At 35.4% G+C, this 22756-nt stretch overlaps 1 protein-coding gene across 1 annotated transcript in view; it reads right to left on the reverse strand.

Moving 5' to 3' along the window:
- ipo11 (importin 11) overlaps positions 1 to 22756 on the reverse strand; it is a 172381-nt gene that overhangs the window by 19344 nt on the left and 130281 nt on the right. Inside the window, exons 28-29 of the mRNA XM_082187980.1 lie at positions 16757 to 16852; positions 14921 to 15005 (exon numbers count right to left, since the gene is read on the reverse strand). Coding sequence (XP_082044106.1) covers positions 14921 to 15005; positions 16757 to 16852 — 181 coding nt within the window. The remainder of the gene's footprint in view (positions 1 to 14920; positions 15006 to 16756; positions 16853 to 22756) is intronic.

Raw genomic sequence — 22756 nt, forward strand, 5'->3', positions numbered from 1 at the left:
TTGAGGGATTATAGACCTGTTCATTGTCATTGGTAGCATTAAAAACAACTGAAGATTCTTTTATGAGTGGATGAAATTAAGTGCAATGATATGAGATCACTAGATGCAATTGTGATACACAAAAAACACAAGCATCTGCAGCTAAACATGCAGATCGGATGACAATATGAAGCAGCATTGTCAGCTCTCACACAGGAAAGACCCTGAATTTCAAAGGGTGTTATTATCTCTAAGAAAAATGAGTTAGTTTATGGAGTGAAATCTGCCCTCAAAGTCATCAAAATGGTTCCTTTTGTAGGACATGGATCATTCTGCTTAATCGAAACCTCCAAGACCATAAATTGTTGAGACCTAAGTGGCAGTTAGACACAGGAAGCACCGGGACCTTGAACAATTGAAGGATTTTGTTGAAAAACAAGGATGGGTTTAAGGAAAAAGGCACTCCAAAAAGGAACTTTGAAGTATTATTCTGAGCCAAGCCAGTACTATAAAGCAGAGAGGCCTCTGGAAGAAATCCTGCTCGAGCCGCCATGAACTTTTAAAGGATTTTCCTGAATAAAGTCAAAAACTTTGAAGACCAGATGTGTAAATGCCAATATTCAATCTCAACTTTACTTAAAAGTAAAGGCAGTCATCTATATTTAAGCTTGACTGGACCCTTGATCTCCTTTTCCAGTGTCTTCAGGAATCCCCCACATAGACTTTAAAGTAAAAAAAAAATAAAGATTTACTTAGTAACACTGTATAATAACTTTCATTAAGAACATTACTACACTAGAATATGTTAAACAGACAATTAGTCAGGAAGTTAGAAATTTGATAATAGCTAGAAATGTCTAGAGTAGGAAAAAACCTATAAGTTCATGTACTGTGAGCACCCCAGTGGGTACTTGCAACATTTTGCCTAGATTGTATTTAACAACTAACTTCTATTAACTAAATCAAATTAATATTTGGTGTGTCCACCCTTAGCGTTTAAAACAGCTTTTCTCCAGGTAGGTTTCTTCAAGCCTCCTCTGTCATCTATATAAGAGTTATCAGATTAAAACTGTCACGATTTTTTTTCAGTTTCTTTCTATCGTAAAAAAAATAATGTGCCATATTCATGAAAGACTGTATGCATTTCTGTGCAAATCATTCATAAATACCTTGCTGTGTAAATCTTCCCAGTGATTTGATTGCAAACATTTAAGCAAGAATAGTTTTACGTATATATCCACAGGAAATTATTCTGCTAATTTTTCATAAATGAAGCCCAACGTGACACCTTTTCACACTTTAAGAATAAAAAAGACCTTATTTTCTCGTTAAAGGGATGGTTCGGAGTAAAATCAACCTAGGGTCCTTTGCACCATGACATCGAGCCAAACACCCCCCCAGAAGCCTTTTTTCCCTTGGTTGAACATTATTAAAGTTAGAGCTTATTTAGAGAAATCAGCCAAATGGCTTAGTGCAGACGCTAATGGCTCCAAATTTGTATCTCGTAAATTACCCCACTAATAATGCCCAGAATGGTACCAAACTTCTACAGTAGTACAACTAGGTTCTGTACTCATAAAACGAGGCATTGGAAAGTTTGTAAGTACATCAGGAGTTTATTTAAATACCACTTGCCTGACGGCTCATGCTACCGCTAACCCGATCGTCGAGGTCACTTCAGTGACTTGGGAAAAGCACGTAAAAGTCCTGACAGAAAGCGATGCATAAGGATGTAGTGTAACGACAAATTATAATTTTTTCCGAAGTGTTGACAACTTAGTGTTAACTAATAATTGTTATAAACTGGTGCTACCAACAAAATATTAGTGCATTCCTGGAACTGGGCGTTGTTACACTACATCCTTATGCATCGCTTTCTGCCTGATGTACTAACAAACTTTCCAATGCCTCGTTTTATGAGTACAGAACCTATTTGTACTACTGTAGAAGTTTGGTACCATTCTGGGCATTATTAGTGGGGTAATTTACGAGATACAAATTTGGAGCCAATAGCGCCTGCACTAAGCCATTCGGCTGATATCTCGAAATAAACTTTAACTTTAAAAATGTTCAACCAAGGGAAAAAAGGCTTCTGTGGGGGTGTTTGGCTCGGTGTCATGGTGCAAAGGACCCTAGGTTGATTTTACTCCAAACCATCCCTTTAATGTTTGTAAAACAGATGATTAATAATAGTAGTAGGAATAGTAGTAAGTGTTAATAGGAAGATATTTTTGGTTTAGTGTATATGAAAGGGAACTGATGGGGCTGTTGGGGTGCAGAAGATAAAGAAGATTTTGAAACATATAAGCAACAGTTTCAGTCTCAGGGAAAACAACAAAAACAAAATCATTTATATACATTTGTAAAAGAAAAGCCATTAGAGAAAATCATATTATGGGCTCTCTCTCATATAGCCATCAAGTGTCTACTCCAGAAAAGAAAAGACATCTCAGCTATAAGACAATCACTGCAGAACCATTTGGTGTCCAACACAATCTCAAAATCTCAGTCTCTAATACGCTACAATCAATGTTCATTCAAATCTCATGCATTAAAATCTCTGCTGCAGATTTTGCACACGCAAGTTTCTCGATTTATCCCCCCACCCCCCCTGTATAATTTACAAATACTTGTTCAGTTTATGAAAAACAAGTTACCATTTGTACTGTACAAACTTTCATCCCCATTCTGTCTCCTCCAAAAAATAACCAAAATGTAGATTACAAAACCTTTTTATTATGCATAACTTCATCTGCATGTAATCTCCTAGTGCAATTTCAGCAATTTAGAAGGCATTTCCCAAGAGCATGACTTTTAGGAGTCGAAATTATGATGAGCCAAATAAATTGGCCATAAAAATATTTTTATAGCTTTTTTATTATGCTATATAATATTATATTATATTATATAACCATGTTAATATTTATGTATTGATATTTTACTAAATGTATATTATTTCAATACATTTATATTTATTAAAGATTATATTCATATTTAGGATGGACTCAATATTAACTAACCATCTTCACAATTTAGTCATGATCTTACTTTTTTTTCTCCATTGTCTTATTAACAAGAAATAATTTAGTAATTTATTCAAAAAAATATTATCAGTATTGCACAAACGAAACTACATCTGGGCACTCTGCACTTTGGTTTAAACCTTAAAGGGTTAGTTCACCCAAAAATGTAAATTCTGTCAGTAATTACTCACCCTCATATTGTTCCAACCCCGTAAGACCTTCGTTCATCTTCGGAACACAAATTAAGATATTTTTGATTAAATCTGAGAGCTGGCTCACTCCTCCTTATAGGCTTCTAAGGCATTATAAATTGCTGGCCCAGAAAATGTATTAAAGACATCGTTAATATAGTCCAAGTGACTACAGTGGCTCAATCTTAAGTTTATAAAGTGACGAAAATACTTTTTGTGCGAAAAAACAACAAAAAAAACCCGACTTTATTCCACTATTCATTTCCTTCTCTCTGGGCCTCGAGTTTTTTTTTTTTCACGTAGTATAACTGCGGAGCGCATCTGTGTTGTACGTCACACGCATCACACACATGACCAGCTTCGGCCAATAGTGAGCCTACGTGTGACGTACAACACAGAAGCGCTGCACAGTTATACTACGTGAAAAAACTCGAGGCCCAGAGAGAAGGAAATGAATAGTGGAATAAAGTCGTTATTTTATTTATTTTATTTTTTCGCACAAAAAGTATTCTCGTCGCTTTATAAACTTAAGATTGAGCCACTGTAGTCACTTGGACTATATTAACGATGTCTTTAATGCATTTTCTAGGCCAGAAAGTTATAATGCCTTAGAAGCCTATGGAGCAGTGATCCAGCTCTCAGATTTAATCAAAAATATCTTAATTTGTGTTCCTAAGATGAACGAAGGTCTTACGGGGTTGGAACAACATGAGGGTGAGTAATTACTGACAGAATTTTCATTTTTGGGTGAACTAAACCTTTAAAGCAATTGTACGGCCACTAACTATAGCTGTACTGACTAGTACTGTAAGGTATTAAAAGCCAATCCATAAATCCATTTTCCAAAAGGAAAGGTCAACCTCACTGTTTATGTAGATCAAAATTTTCAGGGATGATGGGGCAGCTGTAATTTACTTCCCGAGTTGCCAATAAATCCTGCCTTACCTTACAAAGTTGTCTGAAAGGTTAAGCCCACGTTTGCTTACTCTGCACTTCCTCAGGCTCTTAAAATAGACTCTAAATGATATTAATGGTGTGCTTTGCATCCACTTTGCTGGGCTGGTAATGAGGGAGTGGATCAAAGAGATGGAGCCATGCTTCATGAATTTCTAATTAGAGTTTTAAGCCTGATCAAGTCACTCAAAGTAGCCATGGACTAAATGTAAGCGGCGCTTTCCCATACAAATTGTGCATTCAGTCATTCAGAATCAACCATCATCCTCTTCTGTGAGCGACATTGTCTTCCTCTGTGTTCTTGACAAGCAATGGCTTTTCTTTAATCTGTTGGGTCACACAGAAGGGAAAGGAGTAGCGGGTGGCCCTACTCGGGCCAGTGACTTTAATATCTCCCGCTGACAGACGTGTCACAGCGCCGGATCATTTAATAATGAAGGGAATTCTCCAAGTGAAAGGCTGCTGTAGTCTTAAAGCCTTTGGAGAGGAAACTGCTTTTCACAATGTTGTATCCATGTTTAACATGGAGTCAATGACAAATGCTGAATTGCAGCTATGCTGATTTTTTTTATGTCATGAGGCTGTTATAAATTGTATCCATTTAAGCTGAACTGACAACATTATTGAGGATGGATTCACAAAACATTCTTATGAATAAAATTCTTTTTAATTTTAATTTAGCAGTAAACCAATCATGAATTCAAATATTACGGCCTAGTCATCATAGGTAAGTGCAATGCACTGGCATTAGCTTTTGGATCTCAGGAGTTTTTCCGAGGATATGTCATCAAACGTAAAAGCATTACTATTTAAGTGAAAATGAATGACAGGTAATATACAGCGTGGTGTGCATTTTGAAACCAGAAATAAATGCTAATTAAAACAAGAGTACATCAAATACCATCCCCTTTCGCTCTAACTGTCCGATCAGAAGAGAGAAACTTCAAGTCTGACATCTTATATGCAACACTCATTTATAAATTATACTACCGAATTGTCCGAAACAAAGAAAACAGCAAAAATAAAATAACTTACAAAAGATAGATGCTTCTCTCTTCACACATTAGAAATTGATATCACTTCTCCGAAGAGATTCACTGTCAAAATGAACTCAGTATATCATAAAATATAATCTGGATTATATTTCCTTTCCCCACAACTGTGCTTTACATAGGGAAAAAGCTAATCAGGCCATTTCAAAGGTCTAGATGAAGTTAACATTCAAGATTTAACACCGTTATTTGAAATTTCTCGAGACTAAATATACCCCTGAAGCAGGAGATTACGAAAGGTCAAAATTTGCATTTTTGGCACGGCAGCAGCATAACAAAAAACTCTGCTACTACAGAAAAAAGAGATTACAGACTGAAAATAATTACTTAAACTGAAAGAAAAAGTGGATAGAACTAATTGTTTATCAATTAGGTACGTGATCGTGGGGTAAGCGGTACCAATTTTAACTTAAATTGTAAAGCTATTAAACCTAATTATATTACAGCATGTCTGCTGAAATTAGAAGCTTCTATAACACAGGACTTAAACAAAAAAATACCTAAAAAATATATATATAAAAAAAAAACGAATAAAAAAAACTATAACACAGGACCTTAGAAATAAGAAACTACATGTAAAAATATATTAAATAAAATATTTATATAAATTGATTGTCATGACAAAAATTATGCACTCTCAGCTAGATTGAGGTGACAACTTTCTAAAAATTTTTTTTTTAAATGTATTAAGTTTAAAAAAAGGTCACAAATAAAAAAATTTATTGAATAAATAAATAAATTGTCACATGACAAAAAATATTCACTGTTCGCTAGATTCACTTTCCTCATTCTCCCCCATAAGCCACTTAGCACAGTGTTCCCCAACTGTTCTTGGAGGCACACCAACAGAGCACATTTTAAACAACCCTCTATTTCTGTTCTGTGCCCAAAATTAAATAACTCCCTGAGTCCCTAATATGTGAGCCTGTGAAACTGGGAAAACCCAGCTAAAATATATCTTTTTTGTGATTCACTGTTTTCTACATAAAATCATCCTACATAATGTAAAGAACATTCTGTGAAAATTTAACCTTGATCTCTTTAATACTGACTAAGACCATGTACAAAATTTGCTGAACTCAAGTTTTTGAGAAATTCCAATGTAAAAACAAGCTTATTTTTAAATCTGCAACACATTTTAACCAGAATTATCCTGACTATGTGCCATACACCATATTAAAGCTGAGATTTTCAGTGATATATGACACATTTACAGGAAAATGTTTAAAGTTTTGTGAAACAAGTCGATTTATTATGATGTGCATGTCCAAAAAGCGTGAAACATTGAAACAAATGGGGAGGACCATATAAGAGCTTGATTTGAAACCGAAACATCAGACGCAAGTGCTTTACTTCTGAAGGACATACACAACTATATATATATATATATATATATATATATATATATATATATATATATATAATTATTATTATATATTATTTACCCTAACGATTATATAAACTATTATATTCACAGCTCTAGTCATCACAGAGACTGCCATGATTGTCTTTCGTGCGGATTGATATTAAGGTCTGTTTGCAACTTGTAATTGTAGAAAAGATGTTTCTGAACCGAATGATACAAGAATCAGCAGGTGTTTCTGTGCTGAAAGTAAACCCAGACACAACTGAAATCAATGTTTAGGAAGCCAACTTCTGGTATTGTTTTGCACAAAATAATAAAACGTAGTCTCAATAAAATGATTAATTTCAGTATTTATCATGTTATAAATGAAAATGTCGGTACTGTATCTCAAAACCCTTGGAATAATCTATCTTTTTTTAGAGCAATAAACACAAATGACCTGTTTTCGTCATTTTTATGGCTATGACTACTTTGACGGTCTTAATCTCATTATTAGATTCTGCGACTTTAGCCGGGGTTTAGACTGAAAAATCCCTGGATGAGCTATTACTTCCACCTAGATTCTGAAGTGCGCATTCGATGGAAACTTTACTATCCCATGAGGTCACTGGTGAGGATTTATGAATGGCAGTGAAGCGACGCAACTGACGCTAGTAGATCATGTGACTAACAACATGACATATGCATTTTAAGCTAATGCTTATTTGCCAATTGCACGAAAGCTTCCCATGGGGCAATTTGAGATTAAGAGTCAATCGTGACTCTAGTGGAAACACTCTGCTGAGAGCTACTTACTGGATACCAGAGACTCCGTCTGTCACCAATGAATTAAACACACCCTTTAAATGTGAGAAACACAAGAAAGAGATCAGCCTTGCATGATGCTTCCAATAAATGAAGCAAAAATGTGTCCGACACCACTTATCAACTTGACTCAAAGCACCACTGACACAATCCTCTCAGTCACTTGAGGAAAGAGAAGTGCTGCTCGATCCTAAGAGGCACCTCTAGAGGACAGAGTGCTGTTATGCTAGCGCCGCTAATGCGTGGCCACGGAAAACAGAAGAGAGTATAGAACGCTTGAGAGGGTTCTCAGTATGGTCCAATCAACAAACTGAAGGTTAAGCTGTCTGAGACATGCTGAGAGCTCTTCATTTAGGTGTGGAAAAGGTCAAAGACCTTTAAAATGGTTGCATGGAACTACAGAAAATACAGAACGGTGACAAACAAAACCATCCAAATAAAGTTAAAGCCGCAGTGAATGTTGATTGGAAACCAACTTATTTGGTTTATGTATTTAAAAGACTAGAACTACAACCCAAAGTTTTTCATTTGGTATTCCACAGAAAACAATTGTAGCATATATGGTTTTGGAATGACACAAGGGTATGTAAACAAATGAAAAAAGTTTCAAGTAATTTAACAAGGGTCTTACAAGAGAACTCTGATGATACCCACCAAAACAGTCATTAGGTCCATTAAAAAGCAAAATATATAAAAGACAAAATGACCATTTAAGTCCTACTATAAACATTATTCTTCATTGTGCCAAAGCAGTGTGAATGTCTTTTTCTCTCATGTGCCATCTTCCTCTCCCTTGCTGTCCAGTCCAAATTAGCATATTACTATTATGCTATGATAACAATCACATAATAATCTAATTAGACTAACGGCATGAGGCCCGGCTTGAAAGTTTTCATAGGCATACTGAAGAAAACTGTCATTATTTCATAATCATTGTATTTTTTTGTGATTTGCAAAAAACCCTGAAATCTTGAGCTGAATACATTACTGATGATTGTCAAACACAATTTTGAGTTCTAATTTAGTTTTGATTCCCTTAATAATAATATGATAATGCAACCATCTAATATGTTAACATTAATGATAAAAAAAAAAAAAAAAAACTTACACTAAAGGTTATCAAATATTTGAATGTTGTGCAACAAGTGGCAAACGTCAGACCTCTTTCTCATTGAGACGTGGTCTGGGAACCACATGTTCATTTTCTCGTATTTGAGGTGTGGTTTACGAATGCCCAGAGCCGTTTATTGGGCGCTACGAATGTCTATCATATGCGCCTGTACGTAGCTCATAGCCAATCGTTTCAATTATACCAGATGACGTATGTAGAGCGACAGAAATTCGACGAGGAAGACGACGAAATAAACTTGCGTTCTAAACTACTTAGAACACTATCTAAGGCTGCATCGAAAGGTAACTTTGCGTCTGATGCCATGTTAGATCCATAGATATAAACAAACTGCTTCGGTGTGTCGCATAGACGTCGTCATCGTCTTGCTGCAGAATTACCGTTCTGTGATTGGTCCCCTCGCTGAGGCGAAAATCTGGTCCATGGAATCCAGGCTGCCTAGCAGCGTGAATAAAATCGCGCTGCGCACAAGGCAGCATGGGGAAACCCAGGCTAACAAGTGTTAGTAATTTCACCAAAGTAAACTTAATAAAAAAATAAATAAAAAAAAACCCTGTCACAGGTTAATTCCTCTCAATAAGTTATTTCCACTGGATAATAAGTTAGAATCATTGGGGGAAAATATATTTTGCCATTTAGTTTGGGATCAGTAAGTACTTTTATTCAGCAAGAATGCCTTAAATTGTGCCCTAAAAACATTTATAATGCTACAAAAGATTTCTTTTAGATGTTCTTTTGAACTTTCTATTCATCAATGTATCAAGAAAAAATTATTGTATCACGGTTACAACTAAAATATTAAGCAGCATCAAAATTGATAAGAAATGTTATTATGCATCAAATCAGCATATTAGAATGATTTCTGAAGAATCATGTGACACTGAAGACTGGAGCAATGGTGCTGAAAATCCAGATTTGCCATCACAGGAATAAATTACATAATATTTTTAAAATTCTAATAATATTGTACAATATTACTGTTCAAATAAATCCAGCCTTAAAGGGGACAGTGGACTGCCCCTTTTTACAAGATGTAAAATAAGTCTCTGATGTCCCCAGAGTGTGTATGTGAGGTTTTAGCTCAAAATACCCCACAGACCATTTTTATAGCATGTTAAAATTGCCCCTTTTTGGGGGTGAGCAAACAAACACAGTTTTTGTGCATGTCCCTTTAAAGGCAAATGAGCTGGTGCTCCCGGGCCCCTTTCAAGAAGAGGGCGGAGCTTCAAGAGCCCATGCAACAACATAAAAGGACAATCTCACACACTTAAAAGGTCAGAAACTGTCAGTAGCGATGTTCAGCCTTATATGTTCGATCCTGAGTCGGACAATGATGCCTACAGAGCCAGATAAAAACATTTCAAAAATCTTACCGACCCCAAATGGCAGTGTAGGCTTCTGTAGCAAGTCTAAACAACGCCATAACACATTTGAATGCAGACAATACCAAGAGCCAATAATTTAAAACAATCACATTTTTTCACCCCCACCACCACAGGTCAATGAAAAGTGAAAAATTAAAAGTGTGTGAAATTAGGAGCGTTTCGCTCAGAGCAGCATTAAATAAAAAAGACATTTAACAGGCTGACTGTCACACCCTGGGATTCACTGGTAATAAATCAGAGTGAAATGTGCTTACTAAATAGATGGATCCGGGTTATGCAATATCGCATCCCGGAAAGCAAACGGTTTTAATTCTGTATTCTTGTTTTGATTGACCTTCAAACCCTGAAGCATACAAACAAATAATGAGAGGCACTGACAAGAAAAAAGGCGGCAGGGATGAGCCTTAGTATTGAGTTTGACTATGACAGAGACACTAATGTAAGAGGCAGCATCAACAGTAAAAGATTAAGCATATTTAACCTATCCTGTTCACATCATCAAAAAAAATGACTAATCCACTTCAAATAAATAGCCCTGAGATGCCATATGCCGTCTTGGATGCTACTTGTCAGTATGAATGAGTGTAAGCAAAACCATCTTCTTAATTACACAATCTATATTTACTTTCACTGAGTCAGGATGGAATACAAAAACTAAAGAGCTTTATTATAAATTACAAAAGATGCCAGAGGGCCGAATGCCTATAAACACACCAAGGGGAAACCATTTCAGTTCCATTTCTTTTTATAATGGCAATGATGCACACTACACATCAGTTGCAACAGAATGACAGTTTAACCAGTTTGGGAAACAAGGTTAAACAAGGTTAATGCCGCCCCTATTTCAGAACTATCCCGCTGTCAAAATCCGCTGGCACCAATTTTGTGCGGGACTGACTGCACAAATATCACCCTGTCCGTAACATCATGACAGTTGGGTGGTTAAATGGCTGCGATGATTTGAAATAAAACCTTTTAAATCTAAACCTGCTTCATGCTGGGAAAAGTGATAAAAAAAAAGAACATTTTTCCTTTTAATCCATTTTGTGCATCATTAACCAGGGGGAACTTGCACCTTCCCTGTGTCAGTGTAGATTTGTAGCGTAATACATCTCTTTGACTTTATCTACTGTCTGTTGGGCACCCCACCGCCTGTTATGTGCGGACTGATTGCTCGCTGTGTCCATTCCCTCGATTAGTTTCCTCTCTCGCTGCAATATGAACTCCGGTCCTCCTTCGAAACTGCTCTGAACACTCCACGACTTTCTGCAGGAACACTAACGTAATTTAATATACCACTTCCATGTCAAAGCGTTCCAGGTATGTGTCCGATAAAAAGATTATATGATCAATAAGTTCAACATATCTTTTTACATTGGTTTAACTCACCAAAATAACTTTTTTTTATGTTATACAAGATTCAACAATTTTTTTAAAGTCAGTTTAATGTAATTTAAGTTGTAAAGACTTAAACCAAGTTGATTGTTCTTAAAAATGTAAGGCAGCAAAACATTTTTTTTTGCCTAAATACATAAAAATGGGACAAAAACGAACTTATTTGAGTTCCATGGTGTCTAAGTGGTTATATCATGCCACTAATGCAACTTGGATAATAACATGTCAATCTCATCCCTCCTACTTGAAGCATTTCAGTCTTTCGGGGACGTAGGCGTGAGACTGCTTATTAGGGAGGAATATTTTGGTCATTTTGTCTACTTGAGCACTTGACAGACAAATTGGAGGTGGTGGTGTCCATCTGCGCAATTGTTTAATTATTGGCCAATGGATGTCTTAGGGGCCGTTTTTCTGCATTCCACTGCGCTGTATTTCCCTTGTTTTTCTATTTAAACATGAGCTAGACAGAAGCTTTTAAATCATTGCGCTCACGTGTTGCATATTTTGCAGCATCTCACGCACGACACTAAAGAAACTAGTTCTAAAGAAATGGCACTCAAGTTAAAATAAAGTTAAAAATAAAATATAGAAGTTAACACCATTAAACCAGGTGTGTAGTCGCGGACACATCCAAACAGGCTATATTCATGTTACCGTAACTCTTCAAAATGACTCAAACCTACTCCTGTAGGGAGTTCAGTACACAACATGCTTGTTGCACCGTAACACGCGGAAGTGGTACACAAACATTTTCCAGCACCTTCTGGACATCGCAGTGACCAATAGCATCATTTTACACAAAGAGCTGTGTGCCATCTACTACAAGCAGGGTTCCCACACCTTGGTTAACTTCAAATTCAAGGACCTTTCAAAGATTTTCCGGATCCAATACGCTCAAATTCAAGGACTTAATGTGGGGACACATTTCAAGTGAAAGCAAGGTTACATTGCTTCATCTATTATCATTATTGTTATATTGTCACGTATATGTATGTATTGGTATGTATATATATTTTATGTATACATAAATAATTGAACATATGTTATCTATTTTTATTTATTATTTATTTATTGTATTTATTTAATAATACTTCTGTATTTGTATTGCTCTTGTGCATTTTTTTTGGACAAAATTAATAATAGAGTTGAAGAAAAAAAAAGATAGGAACAAAAACCTGTCAAAACAGTCTTACTATAGAAAATTACCTATTTTAGCTGCATGTTCTAAAGTGCAAAAAAATGTAATTTAAAATTTAAAATTTAAATTAAAATAAAGTTAGCATTTTTACACTACCCTGCATCTCACATTTTCAAACAAAATGTGTTCTATGTGAACGGCCCCTTTGGTTGTTGCATCATATCTTACTGGGGTTTTTTTGCATCTTGTGGCACGTTTTTTTTTTTTTTTGCCTAAAAACAATAAATGAGCATCTGCGTTCAGTATCATTCAGTTGCACTCTGACTATCTTTTTTGAAACACTAGAAAGCACTCTGGGTAAACGCTATGAACGCTTTGGCCTCTGTTTTCAGTAATGATGCAAATTGTAGTCCGCAAAAGCAAAATATCATCAAAAACTATGCTGCATCCCATCAAAAACAGAAAAATGAATCCCCCGGAGTTGTGTTTTGATTAGTCACAGCTGTCATTTTCGAGTACTCTGGTACTGAGGATCATCCCACGTCATTCTCAAACAAAAAAAAAACCCCGTCATATAAGACCAGTGAGAAAAGGTTGCCACTTGCAAGCTCAAAAATGTGCTTAATTTCAAACCAGTAAGCGGCTGAAAGTATCATAAACCACCAGAGCCGTTTTATCATACAGACAATTAAGAGAAATTACTCACTTAAAACCGAACTACTTGAAAAAAAACAAAAAAAAAACCTTGAACTACTGCACTTCACATGATTGATTTGATCATTTTCAACTGTTGTTTGGAAGCTATTGTTGTTGGCAGAGTTTCTATCAGGAGCCCCACTCAGCTGAAACATGCTCATGTGGGTGTTACACAAAAATAACATTAGGAAAAGACAGACTGAGATTTCACCACAATTCTCTCCAAAACACAGCAATGGCATTTTATTCTCTCATTACAGATTTTATCTAAACACTATGGGTGAGACAGTTCCCATAAAAAAAGCAGCAAAACAACAAAACACAGTTTGCCACCCACCATATGGCACTTTTGTACCATGGTTCATCTAATTTCTAACTTTCCATTTGTGAACATTAACTAACAGTTAAAAATACTTCTAAAGCATTTATTAATCTTATTTAATGTTAATTTTAGCATTCACTAATTCATTATTAAAATCAAACGTTGTGTGTAAGTATTATTTAATGGACTTTAATGGAAGCTAACATTAACAAGTATGAATAATTACTGTAATAAATGTATTAATTATATACTTTTTATATACTCAAATTTCCAAACCTCTGTAGACTTTTCAGACCATATTTAACATAAATGATTCTTCAGCATAATATTCGGTATCCCTAAATATTTTTAGTTTATGTTTTTTTTGGGGGGTTTTCTTCAAGTGATAACATGCTTAAATGATAAGAAGAAACCTCAAATGTTTTAAAACCTGCGCATATTCATCTCTGACACATTGGTTAGATACTGTAAATGTGGTTTGATGTTGCACGATCAGCAAAGTCTGATTTATATGATCGTTTGCTCCCTTATCTGTTGCATGTTTAAGTGGCACACGCACATTCATTCAGAAGAGACTCAATTATAGTATAGCCAGTTTTCCATACTTGTGCAGACCTGTAAATTACTCAAATCAAATTCTATACTTCAAACCGCATAGAAGGAATCCTGTGATGCATTAACTGATGGGACCTTACTGTAAAGTGCTACCAAACAAATATCATGTTGAAAAATTGTATCTCTGTACAAAAAAAAATAAAAAATGAATTCCAGAGTATGGTGTTAAAATATCGGTTATCGATATTGGCCTCCAATTAATCTAACTGGTGCATCCATAAAAATGACTTACTGACAAGTATTTATTGAACCGAGGCTGGATTCATGAAACATTCTTCTTAACTGCCAATTTCTTCTTATTTTTTGTCTTAAGAAAGAAGACAAGAATATTTTGTTTTCAAAATGATGAGTGATTAACTCCCGTCAAGCCAGTCGTACAAAAGCCTTTCATTTTCTTATTAAGAAATAAATGTGGGTGTTCTTAAGAAAATACTGAAGAACTTATGAGGAATTTTTCAAGAATTGCACATAGCAACATTCTTATGAAACTTCTTAGAATTTATCTTAAGAATTTTCCTAACTTCTTTCTGAAGGGGATTTTCGTGAATCAGGCCCCAGGACCATAACCTCAGGACAGAAGCATATAGTGAGCCGTGAGAAAATTGAACCTTTAGACCCTTATCCTTAGGATAAGTTGGATGTTCATCAAGCTTGTTCATGAGAAGTTGAGATTTCTCAACACATTAACACCTTTTGACCCCTTTGTTTGTGAACTGAAGTAGCAATGCAGCCAGTTCTATTTGTCCAATCAGTTTTAATGTACTATTCCAATCAACACCCACTATAACTAATCAATAACAGCCACTCTGTGACATCTGTCATGAATAGGCGAGTGTAACATCTGTGACCTTTGAGCCGGGGTGAAACTCACCTGTTTCCTCCTCTTGTCCTGTTCTGTTGGGGGTTCTTCGTCATCTGTCAGCTTCGGCTCTTCAAAGTGGCTCATCAGCATGCAGCTAGAGGACAGGCAAGCCGGAGAAAGTGAGTAAGATTGTGAAGTGTGTGTGTGTGTGTGCAAAGAAAGGAGAGAAATTACATTCATGTTACACTTTCACTTTCCTACATTTCTAAAATGTGCCATTTTCCCCCATTTTCCAGCAGCTGTGTAATCTCTCACTGCATTTATGAATACTCTTTTGACACCTCACTGAAGTATGTGTGAGGAAATGATAAAATGCCTCAGGAGATGAACATAAGGGTATAGCACCACATCCTGAAGTCATAAAATATTTCTAACCTCACAGCATCATTCACATTTCATGACCAGCTTTATACACACAACCCAAACGTATACATAAAACAAACATACTGTATACCAGGGGTCGGCAACCTATGGCATATGTGTGCCAGAAAACAGATCTACATTTCCAGGTAATCATTACTTTAAGTAATACAGCTTGTTTTATTAAGGTAGGAGTTTTAAATATGATTAAGGTGTGAGAATTGAACTGTGCAAGTTAATGAAAGAGGGGTTGTGGCACTTAATGGCAAAGAGTTAGCTGACCAGGTCCTGCAAATTCTTCAGTTTTCCAGCATCTTTTGTATATTTTAACCCTTTCCAGCAGTAACTGTATGATTTTGAGATACATCTTTTCAAACTGAGGACAATTGAGGGACTCAAACACAACTATTAAAAAAGGTTCAAACATTCACTGATGCTCCAGAAGGAAACACAATGCATTAAGAGCCTCATATATATAATATATATATTAGTGCCGTCAATGTTAACGCATGCAATAATTTTTTTCCAGTTTAATGCTTTTTAATTAATGTTTACTATTTAACGCAATTAACACAGCATCAGTTTTTTGTGTCATCCTTTGGCTAGCGTTACATAAGTGTTCACGCTCTTATTCATGCAAATGCTTTTAAACCATTCAAACGCGACAAGAAAAAAAAAGAGAACTGTGAATATCCTGTCTGTGTGACACACACAATGCACACAAAAGAGCACGCAAGTATAGTTATCTTTCACGCTTTACAAACAGTAAAACACAATTATGTCAAAATGTCCATTTTGTCAAGTATCCTCAAAAGTAGTCTTAAATGAGTTAAATAAAGTCTTAAATGAATGGAAAGAGTTGTGAGAAAATGAGACGGGTGTCAAGGTCTTAAAGCGGCAGCAGCCAATAATGCTGTCTGTCATTAAAGTTAATCAAAGAACAAAGGTACCAACTATATTTAATTTATGCAGTGCAGACTGTTTGATAACTTTATTCAATTTCTGTACATTTCCTACCTGTTAGACATATAGCTGTATAAGTATCAGTGATACTAGCCTTTATTCATAAAAAGATGCCATTAAACAAGTACTTAAAAATATACTGTCTTTAAGTAGTTTCAACATTAATTTGGCGATTAACTGTGAAATGATTACATTATAAAATATATTAAAAACGCCTAAAAGCTTAAGTGTTTTAATCGCAATTAATCACAGAAAAAAATGTGTGATTAATCTAGTTAAATTTTTTTGTGTGTGATTGACAGCACTAATACACACACACACGTAACCTGCTATAATAATATATAATCTAACAAATACAAACATTGTGACGCACATCACGATCACTTCTCTTAATGTTGAGCATTTGTTTCATGAAACCCTGCCATGACAGCGTGTGCCCTTGTCCACCAGTTTTTCCAGGTCATTAGGCAGACAAAATGCCTCTGTGGAGAAGTGTCATCAAAAAGAGAGAATCAAACTTACTCTTTGAAGGTAGCCGTCTCAGGGTCTTCTGTCATAACATCGTGCAGCGCCTCCACGCTGATGTTAATGATCCCGCAGAACTTGTCCTGGATCACGCTGAAAAATGATTGCAGTGGAAAAAACGTTATTCAGAGAACGAACACAGCATTCCAACATTCAGAGAACCATGTTGTGAGTAATGACACCACTGTGACAGAAAGATGTTCTAGGGTGTCTTCACAAGCCTGTGAGCAGGGATGTCATGGTGGAAGTTTTAGTAGTCAGAACCAAAGGGAGTGAAATTTCACAATACTCAAAAACAGTTTCGATACCACAACAAAGTAATACGCTATTCAAAATATTAATTTAGTTAAAACGTACTGTATAAACAAATGGCATAAAACAATAGCCTTCAAGTATTTCTCAATTAAGTAAACTTCATTATCTTTATTTTTATTAATGCCACACCAAGACAGCTATTTCAAATAAGAAATGCCTTTGCATGCAGGCAAATACGCATGTAAGCGTTCAAAGGCAGTCACCTGTCAGTCTGACAGCGCGTGGGTATGGAGTTGATACTCGCCTAGCTAAACTTTAGAAAGACTGCTATTGTTACATTTTTTTATTAAGTTAAGTTTTAGCACTGACTTGGTTGCAAAGCACCGGTATTTTCGACATCCTTGCCCATGGGTATTGAGATTTTCAGTCTGGAAATAGCTTGCACTCACAAAACCTTTATGCAAGGAACAATCATTCAAGAAGAAATACTCAGTCTGGCTGAGTGTTAGAATCCAAACTACACTCAGGGGATCTAAACATGCCAATAAATCTTGAATGTCATTAGATTATTAAACCCTTAATGCAGATGTTCTTTATGCTTTCTTTTATGTAACAAAAGTTAGCACTTTATGAAGGACAATCTCTCCTTTTCACAGTCATATGACAAGGAATACAAAAGGAATAATTTACCCAAAAATGTAAATTCAGTCATAATTTACAACCCTCATCATGTCATTCCAAACACATACTGCATGACTTTCTTTTGTGGACCACAAATGGAGAAGTTTAGACAAACGCCTGAGCTGCTCTTTTCCATACAGTGAAAGCTCCAGTAAAAATAAAAACACAAAAAAAAGTGCTCGTTTAGTATTATTTATATACTATTATAGTTTTTGTTATTTTTGGGATTTGCTTTTATTTTTTACATTTTCATGTTCATTTTATTTTTTGTAATAGTAATTTTTATATATTTTTTAAACATTGCTATTTTATTAGTAATTTTAGAGATTCAACTTATTTCAATTACTTGCAAAGACAACAGTTATAATTTTTTAAAGTTTTATTTAACAATAATAACCTTGAATCATTCGACTTGTGCACTATATTCCAAGTCTTCTGAAGCCATATGATAGATTTGTGCTTGACTGAAATTGTATTCATCATTCACAGCTGTCGTCACCTTTCACTTTAAATGTACTGTGTAAAAGAGGAGCTCTGACATTCAGCACTAAACATCTCCTTTTGCATTCCATGGAAGAAATCCATTCATATGGGTATCGTAAGATATGAGAGAGTAAATAATGACAAAATTGTCACTTCTTTTATCCCTGATATCCCAACTATCCCTGTAAGAATGAAAACATCCTAGGGTCTTGACCTTCCCAGCACCTTCCCATTTCTCTTCTATCCTGTGTTTGGCCCTTTCCATCACAGCCTTCAATATAAGCCCCCAATGTCTGATAAAAATGGCTTCATTCGTCACTCATAGATCTGGAACACACAAGATCCCTCGACTGTCTACTTAGAACCCTGTGAAGATTCTTCCTCCGCCTCGGATCTGCTCATATGCAGCATTCAATGAAAAGCAAGATAAGGAAGGTCAGTCCTAAATCTCAAAAACACTGCTCGGCGAAATGAACTAGTCGATACCATTTCTAGAGCAGCAATCACATCTCTGCTTTGGAAGAAGATGAGGTACTGAGGCTGCTAAGGGAGAGGGGCACAGCCGATATGACTTAATAACAACAAATTGGTCAGAAATGAAAGACGGGTGGTATGAAATTACGATTGTGATACGAAGTGTGCCTGCCTATTACCCATCTGCACCCCAGTACTGGGGAATTACTTAATCCAAAACGAGGTGTTCACATCATATTTTATCTACGTTTTCATTCATTTTTACTACATAAAAGTAAAATTCTGCACTTCACCATTCAAAACTGATGACTAAAACAGTTTTAAATAACTCAAAATGTGTCATGCTAAGCATATATTAGAATATATACTGTAAAAAAGCTAATTAGCATTTTGCCGGAAGACACCCTGTAAGTCAGCTACAAACAAACCTGGCAAGCACCAAAGCTAGCTAAATACCTACCTCAGCTATACATTTATTAAAGCTTACAGCCGTAATATTACATTTTTGTGTAGCATAATACAGGGTAGGAGGCAATCTTATCTCAACAAGACAATATTAGAGCTACAAGAGCTGTGCTATTGATCAGATGCATCATATTAAAGATTTCTTATCACTCTGCTTGGACCTGAAAAAGAGGTCTGTATACTACCTAATAATGCTTATACCGGCACTTTTGGACAATTAAACTAGCAGAAAACATTTTTTTATGGGACAAAATATCAGAAGAATTGCATTCATGTAAGACTACTGTAAAGTCTTTATAAAAGGATCAAAATCAAATATACTTATATATAAAAGTTGAGGCTGGACCCTCAGACATTTGACCTTTAGAATTAGAATATGCCGTGTTTTAGCTACTGTGCTTTTAAATGTGAAATCATAGTAACAGCATCACTGACAGGTCTTGACTGTTATAATATAATTTCTCTATTAAAGTGAAGTATTTATATGAATCAATGACACTGCTTTTTTTTATTAAAAAAAGACCAATAAACTAAAAAAATCCTCTGAAATAGAGCTGCACAATTATGACACATCAAAAAGGAAGATTATTGATTGAAAGATTGAAACCTTGTCAAAGAATGGAAAGAAAAAGCTGAATCTATTTACCTGTGAAACATGTCTTGTGGTTATGCTACTTGAAATTAGTGATAAATTAACCAGAGTCTAAATCACATGGCTTTCTTTATGAATATGTATTCCAACTGTAATCAAGCAAGCAGGATTGCTCTACACTGTCTAAATGTTCTGGCAAACTCCAACATCATTATTCCAAAGGCAGCTGGTTGAAAACACTCTGGACGGTTCTATTTGTGCATGTGTAGAAATGAAAACGAAAATCTGCATATCCCTCTCCCATTTTTTTGGGCCAGGCTGTATGCACAGAGATCATTACATCATTATTATCATCATCTGTTGATTCCGCGCTCTCCAAATGACTGAAGCAGAGACAAATCTGTATCGTTTCATTGCTGTCATCAACGTGGTTATACTTCATTAAGGGGTGAAATTGTTTGTGACGTATTGCACCTCAGAGAAGAAACATTCAGTGCCTTTGGCATTGCTGTGAGCCCACAGGTGTTTATTCAGAGTGAGTCAGAACACAGCAAATAGAATAGTAATGGCAGGATCAGAAAATGCCATTCATAGCACCCTGAATGCATTTGAAAATTAATATGCTGGGCCTCATTTCATGGAAGCCTCTCGGCACAGCTAAATATCCTTTCAGAGTCAGCTTTCATAATTTTCTCTGCGTCGTTCAAGACACACACGTATAAAGAAACGAAAAGGCACCTGAATATGGACGATTGTTGACTGGCGGAGCACAATTCCTCCACAAAATAAGTCTGTATATTGCAATATTGTAGTATCACAATTATTAAAATTGTATTTTAAGGCACACCAGACAGAAAATTCCCTGTTTGGATCAGGGTCATAAATTAAGGTGAAATGAAAGGCAAGAATGATTTGTAATATCGATTTTACACTACCATTCATAAGTAAGGTAAAATTTATTTTTTTATTTTTTATTCTTATATTTTTTATCAAAACTACAATTAAAGCTTTACTATTGTGAAATATTTGTACAATTTAAAATAACTGTTTTCGATTTTAATAAATGTAAAAATGTAATCTATTCCTGTGATGGCAAACCTGAATTTACTTCAGCATCATTACTCCAGTCTTCAGTGTTACAATATGCTAATTTGCGGTTCAAGAAACATTTCTTATTTTTATTATCAATGTTGAAAACAGCCGTGCTGCTTTGTTTTTGTGAAAACCATTAACCAGTCATTTTTTTCAGGACTCTTGGATGAATATAAAGTTTAAACATCTTTATTATAAACATCTTTACTGTCACTTTTGATGAATTTAATGCATTCTTGCAGAATCAAAGTAAAAAAAACAAATAATAATAAATTAAAAAACGCCCCAAAATTTTTTACGCTAGTGTATTTATATTTGAAAATTCTGTTCTAGGGCTGTTTGGTGTTTGCTCAGGCATCATTGTTCATATTATTATGTTTATTACTCTCCAGCTAAAAACTTTTTATTCCAGGGTTTATACAGATTCTGTAAAATGAAATTCCAGGACTTTCAAGCACTACCTTTTTTTTTTATTTCAAGGACAACAACCAACACTTATCAAACAATATCTTTATTATTTATTTATTTTTTACTCGAATTACAGTTATAAGGTATCCGACGTTTCGCTACATAGAGATCAATCCATTGACCAGCGCTGTCAGGCATGGGAAATCACCTAAACCATTGAAAGGATACTATCAAAGATATCGCTTTCCCCCCATGAATATATGATTGACCTGAAGAATGAAAGCTATATCATATACTTAATGTGTTAATTTTGCATGAAAATTTGTGTTTTTTTTCCTAAAAACTGAAACACTAATTTAATATACATTGTATGTCAATAGTTCAAGCACTTTTCAAGTATCTCTTCAAAAATATGGATGTTTTCAAGGGTTTTCCAGGACTTAACTGTAAAAAAGTCAAATTCAAGTACTTCAAGCACTTTATACACCTTGTACGAACCGAACCCTCTTATTCAGAATATGTAAAAATCTACAGCATTATTTAAATGTTTAGGCAATAATTTTAAATCTAATTATTCAGAATTAAAATGTGTTATTTGACATATGTATATTTATGACAAGCATCATATTTATTAGTAAATTAGTAATTTAATATAATAAAAAACTGAAATAGAGGTATAGTACACAATTATGACAAAAATTAACACTGTCATTTATCGCTCTTGAAGTGTAATTGCAATTCTTAATGTTGATTAATAGAATATTCATTAAAATACCTTAATCACTAATGAGCTGATGTCTTTTCATGCGGTACCTCTAAATAAAATGTTGGAATAATGCTTTCATGATCAGTTAAAAACGGTAGCGGTCGTAATTGCAATCTAGCTTATTTATTGAATGACTGTGCATTCATACCCTGCCTGCAAAAGTAATGGAAAAGATCAATTCTGACACTGGTTTAGATACGAGCAGAAAGCAAGATGTGGCAATAATGGAGAAAACAACATCGTGTTCCTGAGCTTCAGAGACTGAGGCTCAGAGATATCGCTCATGGATCCAGGCTGTCTCTACAAGCGTGATAATGCATGGCTATCCCACTCTCTCTCCCAAGACTCAGGCTTAAGCCGCACTGGGAGCCTCCTGCGCATCACAGTAAAGCCCTGACAACTGCAAATGGAAAACAAGGCCATGATGGAGCTATCATTGTTGCCAGTTAATCATTTCTTTGGGTGGGAGGGAGATTGACAATGAAGGACACTGGTATCGATGCCATTATTGATCTCATAGAACAATGACCCGTAAGATCAATCTCAATGAAATAAGGTGACTACAGACCTGCAGCGGCACCACAATCGATTTCACCGGTCCGAACGCAATTCCATAATACAAAATTTCAAGATGGCCACATATACAGACAGATACATGCATATAAAATGTGGACACATAAAGTACGATAGATAGGATAAATCCAGAGAGTGAAATATTTTGTAGATGACCGGCCACCCTTCAGAAAAGGAAGTGTGTGTTGTACGGTCCAAACATGAGCCT

Source organism: Leuciscus leuciscus, assembly GCF_965113295.1.
Source record: "Leuciscus leuciscus genome assembly, chromosome: 13".
Lineage (NCBI taxonomy): Eukaryota > Metazoa > Chordata > Actinopteri > Cypriniformes > Leuciscidae > Leuciscus > Leuciscus leuciscus.